Source organism: Hemicordylus capensis, chromosome 4, assembly GCF_027244095.1.
Source record: "Hemicordylus capensis ecotype Gifberg chromosome 4, rHemCap1.1.pri, whole genome shotgun sequence".
NCBI lineage: Eukaryota > Metazoa > Chordata > Lepidosauria > Squamata > Cordylidae > Hemicordylus > Hemicordylus capensis.
The window spans coordinates 51,749,589-51,770,870 of record NC_069660.1 but is presented as its reverse complement, the minus strand read 5'-3'; the positions used below and the strand labels follow the sequence as shown (position 1 = coordinate 51,770,870).

General features: G+C 43.0%; 1 protein-coding gene across 2 annotated transcripts in view; it reads left to right on the top strand.

The window, feature by feature from the left end:
• CEPT1 (choline/ethanolamine phosphotransferase 1) overlaps positions 1–16,966 on the top strand; it is a 39,568-nt gene extending 22,602 nt beyond the window's left edge. Inside the window, exons 5-9 of one of the 2 annotated variants that reach the window (XM_053243371.1) lie at positions 6,875–6,959; positions 13,407–13,538; positions 13,916–14,074; positions 14,370–14,495; positions 15,883–16,966. In XM_053243371.1, coding sequence (XP_053099346.1) covers positions 6,875–6,959; positions 13,407–13,538; positions 13,916–14,074; positions 14,370–14,495; positions 15,883–16,002 — 622 coding nt within the window. In that variant the 3' untranslated portion in view covers positions 16,003–16,966. The remainder of the gene's footprint in view (positions 1–6,874; positions 6,960–13,406; positions 13,539–13,915; positions 14,075–14,369; positions 14,496–15,882) is intronic. The other variant, XM_053243372.1, reaches the window with a different exon arrangement.
• Positions 16,967–21,282: the final 4,316 nt, after the last annotated feature.

The following is a 21,282-nucleotide window of genomic DNA, read 5'->3' as shown; positions in this document are numbered from 1 at the left end:
AGATAGCCCCTTTCATGGGTTACTTGTCATTTTTTCCAATTAATATTTTAATGTATACTAGCTGGGCCAGCGCAGAGCATCTCCGGTTCTCTGGTCAATCTGCTTTTTCTTCCACTGCCTTAATCCGCCCCTTGCTATCTGGGATGGTAGCGGAAGCAGTGAAAGATGCATAGAGAGCCCTGAAATGGCCCGACCTGTCATTTGGGTGGCAGGAGGGCTCACAGAAGAAGCTTTCACCACCTCTTCCACCATCCTCGCTTTGGTCTCCCCTCTACTGCGGGGGCTGGCCGTGCTGTGGGTGCTTGTGCTAGGCTGGCTGGGCGCTGCCACCACTGCCACCTCCTCTGGCCCATCGGAGCATTGCTGCCGCCTCCTCAGTGCCCTGATTGGTTTAGCACTTTGAGGGTGGGGCTTGCCATGTACACCCTAAGTGTGTGTATATATGGGGGGGGAGGGAGGTATAGAGGTTTGGTCAGATTCTAAAATCGTATGGCACCAAGTAATATGAGAACTGAAGTAGATTAACTTAGAGAAATGCTTGGAGGTACTGCTCGAAACTTATTGATCATAGCTAAGAATATGGAACCAGTTTGTATGGAACCGGTTCAAATCGAATCTTCTTTAATGCAAACTGGCCCTGTTCGACCAGTTCAAACTCAATCTGGACCAATCCCCCTAGAAGAGGGGGCTGTTCTGAGTTCTAACTGGGCACATTTTGGCTCGAACTGGTTTGGCCCGGTTTGACCATTGTCTACAAAATCAATTCAGTAAGGATTCCCCTTTACAAGCAAGGTTGGGGGGATATTCTGTACCTAAAAGGGGGTTGAAGCCTGAGGGGAGCAAGTAAGAGGGCACCTTACCCGCTGTGGCTGTGTCGGCCCTTCCAGTGCTCCCTCCTACACTGCAGGCTGTCCGGCGGCCTGATTCTGGCCTCCGCATATGCATGGAGGCCATTTGCATGACCGGGCTGCAGTATGTGGGGAGGGGAGCACTGTCAGGACTGCCACAGCGGGTAAGGTGCCCTTTTGCCTGCCCCCCTCAGGCCTCAACCCCTTTTACAGTAGGGAATCCTCCCCCCTTGCTTGTAAAGGGGAATAATGACCAGATTCCTGTTTACAAGTACAGTAAAGCACTCAAACTGGTTCGACAGCACGAGCCGAACTTCTGCTGATTCTAATGAACTGGTTTCTGGACCGAGTGGTTCGGTTCAAATTTGAACTGAACCGCTGCTGCCGGTCCATGCTCACCCTTAGCTAAGAGAGACTGCAAAATAAAAATTCAGGAAGGAAGATACCCAAGCAAATACATAAAGGAATCCTCAAATATCTCATAGGGCAATAGAGTACAAACGGAACAGGTGCCTCAAAAAGAATAAAGACCACTTTTTTCCTTGTATCTGTGTTAAAATTGGCTCTAAATGTGCTCCATATGTTACAGATTTGAGGATACACCATCATGTTTAACCCCTTCATACATCCACTATTATGTAAACAGTTCTGAAATAGAGTAAACAGGAGGTAGACAAGATATATTTCTCTCTCACACAAGTTCAGTTTATGAATAGGAATTATCCCCTCCCAAATACATAAACAACTCATAATGCAAATGTTGATGCTGAACATAGGGCTTTTTCTTTGGGACACATAATGGGTTTACATACAGTACCTTGTAAATATTTGAAGGCAGGTTTTAAAAAATGTCATAATTTCTCCTTCATATGCTAATCAATTATATTACCTAACAAACCCATTCTATTTCCACTTTTCCCTCTTCTGTAATTTCTCTAATGTTTCTACTGATGTAATCTCTCTCTCCCATTAACAGTGTGATTTATGCAAGATTAAACTAATTATCTGTTTTTTCTTCTGTCATAGGCATTGCTATTTAAAGTTTCTGAACTTGTAATTGGACTTTAAATTAGTGGATAACCCACAGGAAATCTATGACACATGTTGGTGTGTTAGCATTTCTAAGTATTTATTAGAAGAAGCTAGCATTATTGTAATTGACTTTTCAAACTGGTCTTTGGAACAAGACAAATATTTGCATTTTGCTTTGAGGACGTGATATTTACAGAGGCTACAAACTCTGTAGGTTGTAGGAATAAAGAAAGTTGAATTAAAGGTCTACATAATTGTTTATGTTGTTGAGAATATGAAAATATGGGAGTGAATTATAGGGATATGCCCTGTGATTCGAAATGCAGTTCGAGCACTTTTGGGGAGCGGTACAGGAGAGTTTAAGAAGCATATTGATAACATATTGATCAACATAACATAACATTGATCAACATAACATAACATACAAGCATACTGATAGCTTCCTGCTAGGGCAGCACTCAACCCAAATACCCCCACATGGTGCCAGCACACATATGGCATCCACGCATGCATGGGCACCATTTGTTGCAACACCATGGTGTTGCTGCCCACACACATGGTGCTTGCGCATGCGGTAAGGATCTGCTCTCCTCTTTCTTAAAGTTCCCCCGTGCCACTCCCAAAATGTGCTCAAACTGCTTCAAACCATGGTTTGGTCACATCCCTAGTGAATTAGTTCTCAGTGGTAGTGCCTATGAAAAGATATAGTGTAGAATGGATATACTGAATTCTGAGACTGATATTTTCTAAGTGCAAACACTTTTATACTTAATCATTATATATCAGGAACATGAACCAAAATGGGAGTTTTATTTTTAAAATCCTCCTATATTCATCTTTGTTGGAATCCAGCAACATCCCTTCTTATATTCAAAAGGTGAAGCCAAAGTACTTGAAATTAAATATTGCTTTTGACACTGGAAAGATATTCCTCCACGCAATAGATGGTTGACACTTGTCTTTGGGACAGAGAAGGGAACTTTGAGTCAGTGCCCCAGTTCTTCAGAATGATCACCTGGTTGACAGGAGTTCTGTGCTCCATTGCCAGTCATGGTCTCTTGGTGCCTGAAACATCGTGATACATGTGATGGTGAACACATGTTTGTTGAATGCAGATATTACAATATGTTAAAACATAACATGTAAGTTTTCCCCTAAGTGAGACATGAACTCAGAAACTTCAATAATATAGGTAGGTGCACTGATGCCGTGTAGTTTAAAACAAAAAACCACCCATAACCAAGGATTTAGTTGAAAACTAGGTAAGAAACAGTTAATATGATGGGTATGATTCTGTTCAGACATAGCACTGCTGATCACTTAGCCATAGTTAAGAAATTGGAAGCATGTCACAAGCTTGTGCACTCCCTCCCCTACTACAAATTCTGCTGTCCCTTTGTTTTCCTTAGATAGGCTGGTGTTACATTTGCTTAGATGCTAACCAGGGTTTGCCGACCTTTTTCAAACCCTGATTTAGAGGGGAACTTAACATGGTTAGTGACTGCAGACATCATTCTAATGAACATATGAAGCTGCCTTATTTGGAGTCAGATTACTGGTCCTTCTAGGTCAACATTGTTTATATTGACTGGCATTGGCTCTCCAGGGGTTCAGTCAGGGATGTTTCCCAGGACTAACTGGAATAGCCAGGGATTGAACTTAGGACTTTCTACATGTAAGATGTGAACTCTGCCACTAAGCTACAACCCTCCTTCCAGAATTTCAGGAAGAAATCCATGCTACGTAAGGAAGGGGAGCATAGGTATTACCAGAGGGATGGCGAGGGGAACAAGTAGCCTCTCCCCCAGACAAGTAGCTCACTCCCCTCACCTGCCCCCCTGCACTGCTGAATTATAAACTGGAAATTTGAATGACTGCAATCCTAAGCATGTTCAGTTGAACATTAACTCATCAAATCAGCAGGCCTTACTTTAGAGAGAAAATATGGTTAGGATAGGAGCATCGTTGTAAAATACAATATTTCTCTTTCCGCAATCTAATATATGGAATGAAGTTCCCCCGTTACCAAGTTTTATTTTCCCCTGGTGCTGCCATTGGAAAGAAGGGAGTGTGTGAGCCTGTGGCAATCCCCATCTCCTAACCATGGTTAAAAGACTAGCAGTGTTATGTCTGCACCAGGCATAAAGGGATGTATGAACTGGCTTGCCCTCAGGCCGTTTCAACATCAAGCCAGTCCAGCTCGAGGGCTCACCCAGTTTGGCTCGTGGTCGAGCTGAACCCCACCCCCCCAGGCCGGCTCAGGGCCGGCTCAGGAGTTCTACAGTAAATAAATAGATAAATAAACCCTTCCCCCACCCAAGGGCCTCAGCGGGGTGTGTCACAAGGATGTCTCCAGCAGGTCTCTCCTCCCCCCACCTCGACGGTCTCTTCTAGACCATTTCATCCTGTTTGAGGGCCATTCTGGCCCTTGCTGAGGTGGCAGCGGCCATTTTGGAGGCTGCCGTGCATGCACCCTGGCCATTTAAATGGCCAGGTCATGATCCTGCCATGCAAATGGCCAGGGCACATACATGGCAGTCTCCACTGTCACCTGGGGCCAGAAAACTGGTTGAACTGGCCCAGGAGAGACCAGGGGGAGACTGGTGGGGGAACCACCGGAGGACACCCCCCCCATGGCCGCTGCCAGCACCCCCCGAGGGCCTTGGAGGCAGTAAGTCCACCACTTAAAAAATAAAAACATCCCTGGCACCCCGAATTGAGCCTCGAATTCGAGCTGGGCTGGACCCCTTGTTCAGGGTGCCAAAACTGAACTTGCCTGGTTCAGTCTTGAACTGAACCAGGAAAACTGGTTTTGTGCACATCCCTACAGACATATGTCAGTTGCACTACAGATGAAAGGAAAAATACAGTAGTGAAGGAAAATACTGTTTTCTTGGAATTAAAGTTTTAAATTAAAACATCTGGCAGATGCCAGATGGTGTCGCTTGGAGACTTGTTCCACTAAGTGAGAACTGGTGTGGAGTTCCACAAGGCTCCATACTGTTGCCAATGCTCTTTAACATCTACATGAAACCACTGGGAGAGATCATCAGGAGGTTTGGTGCTGGGAGTTATCAATATGCTGATGACACCCAGATTTACTTCTCCATGCCAACCTCATCAGGAAATGGCATATCTTCCCTAAATGCCTTCCTGGAGGCAGTAATGGGCTGTATGAGTGATAACAAACTGAAGTTGAATCCAAATAAGACGGAGGTACTGACTGTGGGGGACCAGGACCCGACAGATAGTTTAGATCTGCCTGTTCTGAGTGGAGTTACACTCCCCCTGAGAGATCAGGTACTTAGCTTGGGAGTGTGCCTGGACCCAAAGCGCTCCCAGGTTTCTCAGGCTGAGGTGGTGGCCAGGAGCGCTTTTTATCAACTTTGGCTGATACATCAGTTATGTCCATTTCTAGAGGCAAATGATCTTAAAACAGTGGTACATATGTAACCTCCAAGCTTGACTTCTGTAATGCTCTCTACATGGGGCTGCCTTTGTACGTAGTCCAGAAACTACAGTTGGAACAGAATGCGGCAGCCAGATTGGTCTCTGGGACAACACGAAGGGACTACATAACACCAATTTTGAAAGAGTTTCACTGGCTGCCAATATGTTTCTGGATGAAATACAAAGTGTTGATTCTTACCTATAAAGCCCTTAACGGCTTGGGCCCAGGTTTTTTAAGAGAGCACCTCCTTTGTCATAAACCTGTCGCCTGTTATGATCTTCTGGAGAGGTCCAGTTACGGATGCCACCGGCTCATTTGGTGGCGACCCATGACCAGGCTTTCTCTGTGGCTACCCCAGGGCTTTGGAATATACTCCCTACTGAGATAAGAGCATCTCCTTCTATGTTTGTTTTCAGGAAGAACCTCAACATAGGAACATAGGAAGCTGCCATATACTGAGTCAGACCATAGGTCCATCTCGCTCAGTATTGTCTACACAGACTGGCAGCGGCTTCTCCAAGGTTGCAGGCAGGAATCTCTCTCAGCCCTCTCTTGGAGATGCTGCCAGGGAGGGAACTTGGAGCCTAGATGCTCTTCCCAGAGCGGCTCCATCCCCTGAGGGGAATATCTCACAGCGCTCACACTTCTAGTCTCCCTTTCGTATGTAACCAGGGTGGATCCTGCTTGGCTTAAGGGGGCAGGTCATGCTTGCCACCACAAGACCAGCTCTCTTCCCTGTTTCACAGGCTTTCCTGTTTTCACAGGCTTTTAGTTAGAATAAATTTTAATAATTTAAAAACCATTAATATCTATAATGTTTATAGATAAACATTAATCTATAATCTATAATGTTTTAATATCTGTTTTATTGTTTTATAGTCATGTATTATAATTTGTAACTTTTAAATATTTTAAATTTTGTACACCGCCTAGAGATGTACATATCAGGCGGTATAGAAATATGATTAAATAAATAAATAAATTCTTTTTGTTGGTGGGCAAGGCTTAACCGTTATTTTTCTGCAACTGCTTATGATCAGTTGCAAATGTAAACAGTTCCAACTACTCTTTTGGGCTGCACTCCTAAACAGCCATACTGTGGTTGGTGGAGGGGCAAAGTACATAAGCAGCCAGAGGTGTTTTGAACAGATTTTTCCTGCAGTTGATCACATGGTGGAATGGAAAAGCCTTTCCCCCACATTTAAGATTAGCTTGCCAATATAACCAGGTGATTGACTGCAGTAGAAACTTTCAGTGCCCTTCCATCTGTTGTATGCACTTGTTTCCTCCTTCCACTGTGACTATCTAGGATTGCAGCTTTAGTTATAGCTCCCTTTTCTGTGCTGTGAAGTTAAGGCTGTAATTCAGCATGGATGTGTCAAGAAACAAATTCCCCCCTGTTCTAAATTTTCCATTTCCCCTCCACACCATTATTTGTTTTGTTTTGACCTTGTGCATGATAGAGGATTGCTACCAACCTTGCAAATTGATTACAAGTTGATTTTAGTAATTCTGCTTTTTTTGGCTTTTTGTACCTAATCAGAATTGATGTGACTGAAGTGCAAATCTTCATAATAACCATGCATTTACTGGCAGTGATCGGAGGACCAACGTTTTGGCAAACTATGGTAATTCTGCTCATTTGGAATGTCACATGTAATGTATATATTTTTCAACCTACTATTCTAAACAAGTTTTGTTATATTATACCTTTAAAACAACACCACTATCATTTTTGTTGGAGGAACCCTGTCAGTTTACAGTGGAGCAAATATCTGTGCATTGAATTACATTATACTTTGAATTCCCATTGCATTCGCAAACATATTTAAAGCTAGTCATCTTTTTATTTTCTCTTTATTTTTTAAATAATGTGCTGCCATTCAGCCAGAGACGCTCCAGTGCTTTCTAAAAAAAAAAAATGTCTGCCAATTGGACAGAATATTCACAACTCGGTAGACTGTTCACAACACTTACTAACTGAATGCAGCTGCTTAGGTCTGAAAGAAAAGACCGTTGTATCCCATTTAGGTCTTGAGTTTTACATGACATTCAAATGTTGGTGTTAACATTATATGAACTTATTTGGCCAGAAGCCCTTATCAGAGATTATTGTCTGCCATAGATGCTTGAGCATGCTATGTGTCTGTGCTAAAACATAACATTGTGGTTTATAACATAGCCGCTGTATATGTCTTGTCTGTAAATTACTGTTAAAAGCAAAAGCTAATCTGCTGCAATAATTACTTCTGCTGCAATGTAATTATTACAAAAATAAATAATAGGTAGATTTGCAAAATATCCTTTTTACTGTGAGATAAATTCAAAAAGTATTCATTTTGCAAAAGGCTAGTAGATTAAAAGGAAGCTGGAAATTTGCTTTGCAGTATAAAACACATTGAAATATTCTGAAGTCCACTCTTTCAGAGAAATTGAATATGCACAGCTACACAACCATGGTTTTTTTAAAGTTTGTCTTGACAGTTATATCTCTATTTGGTAGGTTATCTCTTATGCGTGAAAAAGATCATGGATCACTTTGTATAAAGAGTAATGTATTATTTGAATTTTTGCTTATTAAACTAGTATGTTTACTCGAACATTCCACTTTTCTCTCTAAGGGCCTTTCTGTATTGTTTCAGTGCTTTCATTTCCTTACAGTGACCGTGGTGTAATATTGTGTCCACACGTAATGAAGGAGAAACAGAAGCTTGGGCAAGAGGAAGGACACATGTGCTGCTCTTGCCTTCCATATATTTTGTTAACCTTGCTAGATGTGCACTTCCCTACAGGAGATGGAAAGCACAGCCTCCAAAGTATGGATGAATGAACAAAGAGAAAGGTGTAGCCAAAAGGTGTAGCCATAGATAAAGGAGGAGCCATGTAGCTCCTCACCCTTCTTTTTAAACAAATAATTGGATGATCACACCCATTCTGCATTGCCTTAACAGTGGTTCACAGTCACCATAGAATTAAAAAAATAGTTCAGAAAGTGGTATGAAAATGTGATAGTTGGTTTCGTCATCACTCATTAATTTGAAGGAAAATGTGAACTGTATGTAACATTCAGGAACTAGATGTCCATTTATTGTGGACTAACCAGAGAGCAGAATTGTAATATTAAATTATGGTGTTCTGAGATGTGCTGTTGCATACACGTTGTTGAGTATTATTTATATGGTAGCATTATTTATTTTATAGTTATATGCTATATCATATTATTTATATGTGAGGACTTTATACAGATCTAATTGAAACACCACTGTATTTTCAGTGGCTGACATCCTGATTACTGAAATGAAGATGCAGCCGGAGGCTTCCTATTTCCACAGCGTGCACCTGGGAGGCAGAGCAGTGTTTGCCAGTTTTTTCTGCCTCTGGAAGTCCACTGTTCCATCAAAAATATGTCCTTGAGGGCTCTATGATCTTCAGGGACATATCTCTGGAAGGTACAAAGCACTTCTGGAGACAGAGACAATCAGCAAAATTGCTCCCGACAGTCATGCACTGCAGAAGTGAGGAAGCCTACAGTGGTGAGGACATAGCCTTCTGTTGCATCCTTACTGCCTTAGTCAGGATGTAAGCCAGTGAGTATTGAAAATTGTTGCTTCTAAGGCACATTTTATAGCCACAGGTAGAACTCCTGCTTGGTAAGTAGCAGGGGTGACATTACTGGAGGTCTTAATGTTTGAGGGATTTGTTGATAGGCAAGCTGGATTTAGATCATATGCACTGTAAATTGGAGCCAGTGTTTATTTCTCTTTGTGTTATTATTTTTTAACCTGTGTGAGCAGCATGTATGTAGCATATGGCCTCAATACTTTGACCTTGGGGAGCAGTGCCAGCAACCCATGGAACCTCACCTTGCTCCTCTGTAATGCCAGGTTGGTCCAGAACAAATCAGAAACCATCCATGATTTGATTCTGGATGAAGGTGCCGACCTGGTATGTATTACAGAGACCTGGTTGGGGAAGGCTGGGGACCCAATGTGGTCCCAGCTTCTCCCTCCAGGGTACTCTGTTGAGGAGCGGGTGAGGGTCCGGGGGCGGGGAGGTGGAGTGGCTGTGGTCTACAAGAATAATATCCCCCTTACCAAGATCCCTGTTAGACTGTCAGACCATATCGAATGTGTGTACTTAAGTTTGGGGACCAAGGATAGACTGGGACTTCTATTGGTGTACCGATCGCCCTGCTGCTTAACAGAGTCCCTAACTGAACTGGCGGACTTGGTCTCAGAATTGGTGTTGGAGTCACCCAGGCTTGTGGTGTTGGGCGACTTCAATGTTCATTTCGGGACCAATTTGTCCGGGGCGGCTCAGGAGTTCATAGCGGCCATGACGACTATGGGCCTATCTCAGGTGGTCTCGGGACTGATGCACGTTGCAGATCAAATGCTTGATTTGGTCTTTCAGTCTGATCAGGGTGATGTTCCATGGGTGGGGAATCCTGTGATTTTCCCATTGTCATGGATGGACAACCATCTGGTCAAGGTTGGACTCAGTCACACCCCACCTTTGCAGGGGCGAGGAACCTATTAGGATGGTTCGCCCAAGAAGGTTATTGGATCCCATAGGATTTCAAGAAGCCTTAGAGGGATTCAGTGTTGGCTCTACCGGCGATCTTGTTGATGTCCTGGTGGAGAATTGGAACAGCAAACTCACTGGGGTGGTAGACATGATTGCTCCTAAGCGTCCTCTCTGACCCACTTCAAAACTGGCCCCTTGGTATACGGAAGAACTACGGGGGCTGAAGCGGCGAGGTAGATGACTGGAGTGCAGGTGGAGAAAGACTCGGCTTGAATCCAACAGATTGCAACATAGAGCTCATTTGAAGACCTATGCTCAAGCGATACGTGCAGCAAAGAAGCGATTCTTTTCTGCCCATATTGCGTCCGCAAGTTCACGTCCAGCGGAGTTGTCCAGGGTTGTGAGAGGGCTAGTATGTTTCTCTCCTCCCTTGAATCAGAATCTGGAATCATCTGTTACCCACTGTGATGTGTTTAATGAATTCCTTGTGGAAAAAATCTCTCGTATTCGGGCCGATTTGGATTTCGACTCTGCACTTACTTCACTATCTGATGTGGAGGTATCCAGTGACTCCTCTTATGTGGTTAGGTTGGATCAGTTCCAGTTTGTGACTCTTGAGGATGTGGACAAGCTCATTGGAATGGTGCGGCCCACCACCTGTCCTCTTGACCCTTGCCCGACATGGCTTGTTCAATCTAGCAGGGAGTTTGTTGTAGAAGGCCTGGTAGAAATCATAAATGTATCTCTGAGGGAAGGTAGGATGCCTCCTAGTCTTAAGGAGGCAATTATTAGACCGCTTCTAAAGAAGCCTACCTTGGATCCCTCGGAGCAGAGTAACTACAGGCCTGTCTCCAACCTTCCGTGGCTGGGCAAGGTAATTGAGAGGGTGGTGGCCTCCCAGCTCCAGACAGTCTTGGAGGAAATGGATTATCTAGATCCATTTCAAACTGGCTTCCGGGCTGGCTATGGGGTAGAGACTGCCTTGGTTGGCCTGATGGATGATCTCCAACTGGGAATGGACAGAGGAAGTGTGACTCTGTTGGTCCTTTTGGACCTCTCAACGGCTTTCAATACTATTGACCATAGTATCCTTCTGGAGCTCTGAGGGGGTTGGGGGTGGGAGGCACTGCTTTGCAGTGATTCTGCTCTTACCTCATGGGCAGGTTCCAGATGGTGTCCCTTGGAGACTGCTGTTCTTCAAAATCTGAACTTTTGTATGGTGTCCATCGGGGCTCCGTATTGTCTCCGATGTTGTTTAACATCTACATGAAACCGCTGGGAGAGATCATCAGGAGATTTGGTGCAGGGTGCTATCAGTATGCTGATGACACCCAAATCTATTTCTCCATGTCAGCATCATCGGGAGAGGGCATAACCTCCCTAAATTCCTTCCTGGAGTCAGTAATGGGCTGGATGAGGGATAACAAACTGAGACTGAATCCAGATAAAACAGAGGTACTAATTGAGCGGGGTCGGAACTCGAGAGACAATGTTAATCTGCCTGTTCTGGATGGGGTCACACTTCCCCAGAAGGAACAGGTACGCAGTCTAGGGGTGCTTCTGGATCCAGGTCTCTCCTTGGTGTCCCAGGTTGAGACAGCGGCCAGAAGTGCCTTCTATGAGCTTCAGCTGATATGCCAGCTACGTCCATTTCTTGAGTTAGACGACCTCAAAACAGTGGTACATCTGCTGGTAACCTCCAGACTGGATTACTGCAATGCGCTCTATGTGGGGCTGCCCTTGTACATAGTCCGGAAACTAAAGTTGGTCCAGAATGTGGCAGCCAGGCTGGTCTCTGGGTCATCCAGGAGAGACCATATTAATCCCATATTGAAGGAGTTACACTGGCTGCCGATATGTTTCTGGGCAAAATACAAGGTGTTGGTCATAACTTATAAAGCCCTAAACAGCTTGGGCCCTGGGTTTTTAAGAGAACGTCTTCTTCGTTATGAACCCCACCGCCTATTGAGATCATCAGGAGAGGTCCGTCTGCATTTGCCACTGGCTCGTCTGGTGGCTACTCAGGGACGGGCCTTCTCTGTTGCTGCCCCGAGGCTTTGGAATGCGCTCCCTCGTGAAATAAGAGCCTCCCCACCTCTGACATCTTTTTAAAAGTCTCTAAAGACACATTTCTTCACTCAGACTTTTAACTGATATTGTTTTGATTGTTTTAATGTTGTTTTTAGAATATTGTTTTAAATTTGTAAATTGTGTTTTAAATTTCTTGCTTTTAAATTTTTTGTTTTTGTTTTTAATTAATGTTTTACTTTTAATCTTGTTGTAAACCGCCCAGAGACATAAGTTTTGGGCAATGTAAAAATATGATGGATAGATAGATAGATATTTGTATGCAGCTCACCAAAACTGTGTGGAATCTTAACCAGCCCAGTTTTCATTTTTTGCTGCCAAATTATCTGGATATTAGGATTGCAGCTAAGTTTTTTTTAAGGTAATGATGAACATTGCTATATTTTTGGAAATTAAGCATGTCCAAATGTTTTTTGTTTATATCAGCATTTTTCAAGGACTGGTTCACTGTTTTCATTATATGAGAGGAAGACTTTCAGAAGAAGACTGTAGAAAAAGTACAATATGTCCACCAACTGTACTTTGGCCCCAAGTAGGATTTTAAAGATGATATACACATTATAAATTATATTAAATACAGCATGTAGATTGGCTGTGACTGTTCAGGATTGTCAAAAGGAGGTACTCCTTCACATAAGGCTTAATAAAACCTATGAAGTTAAATTATGACCACAAGCATTGTTAGCTCACAAAATGAATTAAATTCATGGAGGATTGTTCAAACAAAGGCTTTTACTCATGATGATGGAACCACTATGTTTCAGGGGCAGGTCATGTCTGACTACCAAATCCTGGAGACAAACAGGGACTGGTCTCACCACATTGTTTTCCTTGTGAGCTTCCCAAGAGCATTGTCTTGGCTGCTGCTTGAATATTTGAAATGAACTATGTTTTCACCCTGCATTGCACATTTATGTTCTTATTGATTGTTTCATTTGCCTTGCCTCATTTCTAATTTTCAAAATGGAAGTTGGGAGTATATTATATCCTAACATTGTCTTCTCCTCTGTCCTTGTATTATCTCATTATTCAAGCTGCCCATGACAATATCCAGTCTAGTCTTTTCATTATGTCAGATCTGATCTCAGTGACAACATCCAATTTAACATCTTAGATCCTGGTACATTACTCAAAAGTGAGAGCCTAAACATGGGCCGCCTCCTTCTGTTCAGTCTGCTCTCTCCAAGAAACAGTTCTCTTATACTGGTATTACTCCTCTGTATCTCTATGGCTAAAGGCTAATAACTGTCTGAAATAACTTACAATAACTCATATTGTGCAATATGATACATTAACTGTCTTCACAGGTAATGTGAAGAGAGAATTTTGTATCTCCTGTTGTTTATAGTCCTCAGATACAAATTTAGAAAAGTGGAATGTTTGAGTTAGCTTGGTTTTTTTTTTACTACATTTCCAATAAACTATAATCATTTTAATGTTTTTCTCACTCTCCTCTTAAGATTCCAGTGCTGAATATCCCAGTGAAAATACTTCCAGCTCTTTGTACTGTAGCAGGAACTATATTTTCATGTACAAACTACTTTGGTGTGATCTTCACAGGTGGTGTTGGCAAAAATGGATCAACTATAGCGGTGAGTGTTTCCTTATCCTGTTATCTGTGTTTTCTTCTCCTTTGGGTAATTCAGGGTTTCCCGCCTCTGCTAGGCTTTAGAATGTTGCCATGTTTTCAGCTGGACCCATTTTTTGGTGGGATATTCTACCATTTATCTGCATAAAGTGAGGATATAGCTAATCTAAATGGAAATGGAAAACTAATTTAGGGGCTTAGGAACTGAGAAAAGGATGTTTCAAAGTATCTGGTTCAGAAAAGATGTCTCATTATCTAACTTCAGTTTCATGTCACTTTTGCCTTCTGAGTTGAATTCATAGATTTCACACAGATCTTAGATCTTTCTACTCCTATAATATGCTCTTCTTGCTAAATTAATACTAAACGCATTCTTTGTAGGGAACAAGTGTCCTTTCACCTTTTCTTCACATTGGATCAGTCATTGCGTTAGCTGCCATGATCTACAAGAAATCTGCTGTGGAGCTCTTTGAAAAGCATCCTTGCCTCTATATACTCACTTTTGGTTTTGTATCTGCGAAGATAACTAACAAACTGGTGGTAAGTACTTCACTGTTTGCTCATCTTATTGTTATGTCCAACTTTACCCTTAAAGGCTTATTATGTGTTTTCTTCCACTGCAAGCATTAATTAGCCATATTATGCCAAGTAGCTCTTCTGCTAAGTCAGCAGTGCATGCAGTGGTTTCTCTCACTTGCCTCCAACAAATATTGCCCTGGAGTATTGGCCCTATTCGTCTGTGAAATATTAATTGCATTTTAATCAAAATTCATTTGCCTATTCCATAAAACTGTCTCTATGGTTAATTGGTTAATCTCCCCCCACCCCTCTGCAGGTTGCACATATGACCAAAAGTGAGATGCATCTGCATGACACAGCATTTATAGGCCCAGCGCTCTTGTTTCTGGACCAATATTTTAACAGCTTTATTGACGAGTATATTGTACTTTGGATTGCCCTGGTAAGTGAACATTATCTTTTTATGCATTCTTTCAAAAACATATGTATAATCTTAGTTTTTTAACAGCAAGCTTCAAGTTTGATGGAGGGGACGACACAGGAAAACTTGGCTGGTTCTCCCTATGTTGGGCAGGTTCCCAAACTTTCCTAGGTTCTTAGGGGTGTGTGTGTGTGTGTGTGTGCGCCCGCGCGTGAAGAAAGTACTACTTCATGAAGAAAGTAGAACAGCCTTTGTGTATGTGGAGCTCTGTTGGTGCATCAGTGCTTCTGTGAATTATACGTATCATTGAATTATGACAGTTATGTGTAAAAATACATTTAGAGTCACACTGAAACAATATTCCAGTTCACAACCTTGTCTTATCATCCAGGGAGTATAACTTGACATTTCTTGCAAAAAACATGCGTGTTTCTGTCCCTGGGCTCACTACAGTTGAAACTTTATTACTCACAAACCTTACACAATCTGAGAACTTTTTCATATTTTATACTGCAAAAATATGCAAGCGCTAGTTCATGTGGTTTTGAACAGTCAGCTGTTTGAAACCTTAGCTATGTGCACTGAAAACATAACAGACCCATCAGTGTTAATTTACTGTTTTTATTATTAATAATAATAATAATAATAATAATAATTTTGATTAATAATAATCGATTAATCGAGTAATAATTATTTTAAATAAGCTGTTGCATCAGAACAGTGTGATACCGCTTCAGGTGGTGAGGGAGGCCAGGTACTGAATTATAGTTACTTCGTTTCAAGTCTCTAAGCACACAACTGGCATTTAGGAGCTCAGTATGAGGAAAAGGCATAACTTACATTAATCATGCAGAATAGTAGATCAGCAGATAGTAAAACATGCTCACCACTGTGCATTTTTTAAAGGAAAATTTATGTCCAAATTTTGTCCATGGAAATAAACTATGGATGTTAATTATCAGACATCTGGAAAGTTAGCTGCCATTGCTGTTTTTCTATAAGGCAGATACTATATTGATTACATTTTTATTCTGACCTTAAGAAGTGCAGGGCTGTGTACATGGTTCCTTCCCACAATTTATCATCAGAACAACTCTGAGATAGGTTAGGCTGAGAAATAGTGAAATGAACTTTGTTGCTGAATAGGAATTTCAATCTGGGTCTCTGTGACCCAGGTCCAACACTCTGGTCATTACACCACACTAGCTTTCAGGTGCACTCTGTGTTTTAGTCTGAGAAAAGGCTCATGCCTTTTAATTTTGTTTAAGCCTTTTGTATCAAGTAGCAAAGATAATACTATATTTTTAAAAGGGAGAAAGAAATCCTAACACTTCATGTATATGAAATTTTCAGAATGAATGCCTTCAGGACCTCTATGAGATCTCACATGACTGTGTTCTCCTTTCAGATCTTTTCGCTTTTTGATTTGCTCCGATACTGTGTCAGTGTGTGCAATCAGATTGCTCTCCACCTTCACATCCATGTCTTCAGGATCAAGACCCCTTCCACACATTCTAATCATCACTAGTTAACTTGGTTATCATCACAATAAGAAATAACTGACAATTGTTTTCTATGGGAGAGGATGCAAACATACTGAGGAGACCATGAAAACTGGAGCAGAAAGGAACAAATTAATTTATAATAACGTTATATAACTTCTACTCTTTGCTATTGATGACACTCCTTAACTAGCCTCCTCCAATGAAAGGGGAATCCCAAGTACTCTCCAATCAAACATGCATATTGTCAGCTCTGCTGGTTTTGTGCCCAGGAAAGCATGCAGAGAGTAAAGTTTTGTCTTGTAATTGCCTTGACGACCGAATAAACTCTTGGGTGAGTGGATTCCCAACAACAGAGATTTCTAATACATTGTAATTACAGGCTGTGAGACAATTTGCTTCCTAATTTTAATAAATCATCTCTTAGTAAAATACTCATTTACTACCCACTCAGCATTTACTTACTAAAGAGTTAAGCTTGTGACACACAGATATCCCACTAGCTTTTGTGGCTGGAATATCTTGGACTTTTGAGTCTAGACTGTGATCTTGTTGTTCACTGTTGCTGATGACTGAGGTAGATTTTTAAGAGTCCAAAATGACACTTAGGCACATTACTCCCATGGTGTCTGGAAGCTGGGCGTCAAAAGTGCCATCTTTGGATGCAATCCACTGTGGCTGGGCAGTCTCTCTTCATTTCAGTTGGGTGGTGTGTCTGCTGAATGCAAGTTGCTCAGCCACTGTGCTTGATTAATTGCACCTTTTGTCTTTAAAACTCTACCCACAGTGCCCTATGATGTGGGGTGATTGTCAGCATGCCGTATAGTGTGGTATCTGTCAGTTTATTTTATTTTTAAAATAAACATTTACAGAATTTATTTCTCCGTTTTCTTCACTGGAAAGTCTATACAAAATTTACAGTTACTTTTTTGTATAAAATTTATGCAAAAAATTATTTCTGCTCTTTAATAAACAAGTAAATTCTCATAACTATGACCAGTCTTGAATTCATCTGCTGTTTTGAGACAATTTTGCAAAAATACATATTTAAACCAATGAAGTGTCTTCTTGCTGTCAAAAGTGCCTTTATACATCTTGAGCATTTAATAAGTATATTGCATTCTAGCTTCCAGGCAGTTGGAACAAATCCACTGTGATCCATCCAAGGAAAGAGACTTGTAATGGCTTTTTACTCATCAGGTAGCAGGACACTTTGGCGTAGGCACTGTGAATTAATGAAGCAGCTTTGAGGGGAACTTCAGCATGGATACCATCTGGAGTAATGTTCTTGTGACTCAGCCTTGGGCACTGAAAGATATATGCTGGAGGAATTATATTGTAGGATTAGGAACTAATAAGACTTTTGATTGTGCTGCTTGTCAGTTGAGGGAAAGGGAATGAGTCTAGGAAAGAAAAGCTGCCACTAGATATGCACTGCTTCCAAAGACACAGTTAGTGGCCCCTTGCAGCCTTAGTTTAAAAAAACAACAACTATATGTCTTTTTTCTTCAAAGACTCAAGGCAACTTATAACAGTGCTATAAAACAGTACCATAAAACCAGCCTTATGTTTCCTCTTGATAAATATGGTGGATTGTCACCTCTTCTCCTTGCTCTATGCATAATTTAGATAAAGCTCTTTATATACAATTCAGAGATAATGTGGCTTTTGCTGTTGGTGTGAATAGTGCAAATATACAGCATACACCAGTTCATAGCAATGGTAATTCCAGAGCAAACCGCCTAGAAGTTATCTGTCTAAAACAGCACCTCCATTTCCTGCTGCTGTAATTAGAGAAGTGGAATATTGTTCTCCAAAATGGCTGAATCTCTACTTTGTACATAGAAAGTATATTCTCGAAGAATGACTGCATTTCCTCTGAGAAGGCTGACTGGATATACTCAGAACTTACAAGTCAATTATTAAGTATTTTAGGCCTGGAGTTTTGACATGGTCTGTCTTTTACACAAATGGGCTATGCGCCCGCGCAGAGACCTCGTCGGAATCTAACAAGCTCAAGTCTCCTGCTTTGGGCGGGAACCCCACCCCCAGCCACTCATTTATTTATTTATCAAATTTACACCCCGCCCAAACTTATGTCTCTGGCTGGCTATATGCGTCTGCGCTTTAGTGCACATCATGGAGTCTGCAGCTCGAGGGTGAGTAGAACCTGCTATTCCCTTGCTGTTTTTTCTCCTTGCTTTCTTTTCCTTCTTATCTTTATTTCCTTGTATAGTTTGAGTTTTTTCCTTGGCATTTCCCCACCCCCGCCGGTCTTTCTTCTTTGGAGCTCCGATCCCAGCCGAGATGGAGCGTGGTGGCCGGCTGGCCTTAGGTGTTCATGCCAAGCACTACTAACTTCAAGGAGTGTGTCCGGTGTGGATCCAAGATCCCTTCCGCTGATATTCATACCGAGTGTCTCTTGTGTTTGGGGGAGTCCCACATCGTCAAGACCTGTCAGAAATTTACAAAACAGGCTCGCAAAAATAGGGCTTCTTGCTTGAGCGTAGCCCTGTGGGATCTGGCTCTCTGGTCTTCGGAAGCCTTGTCTTTGAAACGCTCGACAAAAATGGCTCCATTGGTGGCATCAGAATGCTCGGCGCCCACTGCAGTAGAGGCTGAGAATGTGAGCTCGGTACCAATATCGACACTTTCTGCAATAGCCCCTTCAGTGGCTATAAGTGAGCCTGGCGGTGTGGAGAATCCTCCGCAAAATTTTACGGCCACAATACCAAAGTCATCTCTGGTTTCGGGGACCTCAGTGCCCAAGAAAAAGAAATCTAAAGTACATCGTGACCTATCAGCGGGACAACACCTCCCCCCGATACCTAAGAAGAGGTCGGCGTCTATCCCTACTCCGGAGACCCTGGTAGCGAAGAAGCCTAAAAGGGATCAGGATCATGCAGTGCCAAAGTTGGCGGTCACAACTAGACCGCGTTCTCCAGAAGAGGGCTCATTGAATTTGGTGCCCATTCAAGTTCATTCAAGCCTGGAGCGTTCTGTGGCGTTGGACAAACATGGCTACGCCTCATCAAGCAGGTAGGCCTATTCTCCTGAGTGTCGTTCGTTCATTCGGGATCACCAGGAGTATACAGGTTGGGAATCCTTTATCCGGACTTCTGAAATCCGGAAAGCTCCAAAATCCAGACATCACAGAGAGAGAGAGAGAGAAAATGCTTGTAGCTTCAACCTCCTCCAGTTTGCAGGAGCGATACGGGCCCTTGATTCCTCAGCTCATTAGCGATCCTTATCTCTTCCCCTCAGGCTTTGCTATCTGCCTTTTGTTTACTGCCTTCCCAAGCTTCGCTCCCAGTAGGAGGGAAGGAAAGAAAAGGGGAGGGGGAGACGAAAGGAGGTTTGGGGTTTTTAAAAAGGTATATAAGGTACATAAGAGTTAAGGAGATAACAGGGGCACACAGATGAGTAAAGATCTAACAGAATAAACACAAACAAACAGGAATAGATAAGAAACGCTTGCTTCAGCAACCGAGAACAGCCCTCCTTCAGGGCAGAGCCAAGCCAGTTTTGTGAATGGGATCGCACTGCCACCCACACGCTTCTCAAGCCGGTTTGAGAGAGGGGAAGGAGGGGTATAGTATAGTATATTAAATAAAACCTTTTTTAAAAAGCCAGTAACCTTTCATGCCCAAGATATCTCATTTATGAAAATATTCCTGAAAAATCCAAAATCGGGAACACCTCTGGTCCCAGGCAGTCCGGATAAAGGATTCTCGACCTGTATCCCCATTTGGGACCATGCTGATCGTTGGCGATCGGAAGAACGCTTTTCCAATTATAAGCAAGACCGGGCCTGGGACCGTCTTGAGTCTACCTACTCAAATTGCTACTGAGAACTGGAACAGCGTTCTCCCTTGGTTGCAGTTGAGCCAGTCTATAACGCTTGGCACACGGTTGATACCCAGGGGACTATCGATCTGAATATTCAGACTATGGCAGGTCTCAATACAGCTCTTGTTATACGGATGTCCCCCCATATGGGTCACACGGTACTGTGAGAAGTTGGCGTAGACCCCGGTCACACTCTGAAGGGCAGCCGTGCTTCTGCTTTCCCCATCGCTCCCCCTGAGACCGGACTGAGCAGTGCAACCCGCCCCCTTCAGGTCCATTGTTGCAGCAGGCCATGGTCCCATCTCCAGTGCAGCCAGTGGATGTGCCGGCCTTGGTACTGGATGATACTGCGGTCAAAGCGGTCTCCCCGGATGAATCAACGCCTATAGCTCAGGACCCTCTGGCTCCTCCAGAGTCCGTGGAGAGTGATAACAGCTCCCAGGAGTCAGACTGTGTTTCCAGAGGGTTGTCCCCGCTTGACATCCAATCAGACTCAAAACCGGTTTCCCTGTCAGAGGACCTCAAACTATACTCTGCGTATGTGGCCATATGGCCTCGGCCCTGGGTGTCAATCTCGGTAGTCAGCAAAAATAGCTGGATCCACTGTTCTGCCTGATTGATTCAGAAGCTAAGGTACAGGCTGCTCTATCCCTCAACTCGGCATTGCTGGGGGTTATGAAGAGTCACTGGCAGAAGCCGATGACCCGGGTCCATACCCAAAGAAACAATGACTCGGGGCGCTTCTGGACTCGTCTGGCCCCATTTTCGGAGAACTGGGACAAGGTAACTACAGCCCAGTGGGTCCTTACGATAGTATGTTTGGATTATGCCCTAGAGTTTCTCAATACTCTGCCCATGTCCAGGGTGGTGACTACCCTGTACACTCCAGAGTTGGACCAGGAAGTCACCGTGCTCCTATCAAAGGATGTGATCGAGGAAGTTACCAATCCAGACAGCCCGGGGTTTTACTCCCGGTACTTTATTGTACCAAAGCCAGACAGGGGCCAACGTCCAATACTAGACCTCAGGGCCCTGAACAAGCATCTTGTGTACAAAAAGTTTTGAATGCTGTCAGTACCTACTATCATGACTCTCTTAGAAAGGGACATGTGGATGGTCTCTTTAGACTTAATAGAAGCATATTACCATGTGTCAATTCGCCCACAGTATCGGCACTTCCTGTACTTTCAGCTAAAAGTGACCTAACAATTCAAAGCCTTGCCGTTTGTGCTCACGATGGCACCGAGGGTGTTTACAAAATGTTTAGCCCTGGTGGTGGCTTTCCTGCAGGAGAGCGGGCTGCAGGTGCTGCCATACTTAAGACGATTGGCTTATCCTGGCAAGTACCGGACAGGCGGTCCTGGATGCACTGGAGTTGGTCATAGATACCCTGCAGGGTTTGGGGTTCCAAATAAACTTCAAGAAATCACGGTTGGAACCGACCCACAGGATTCAGT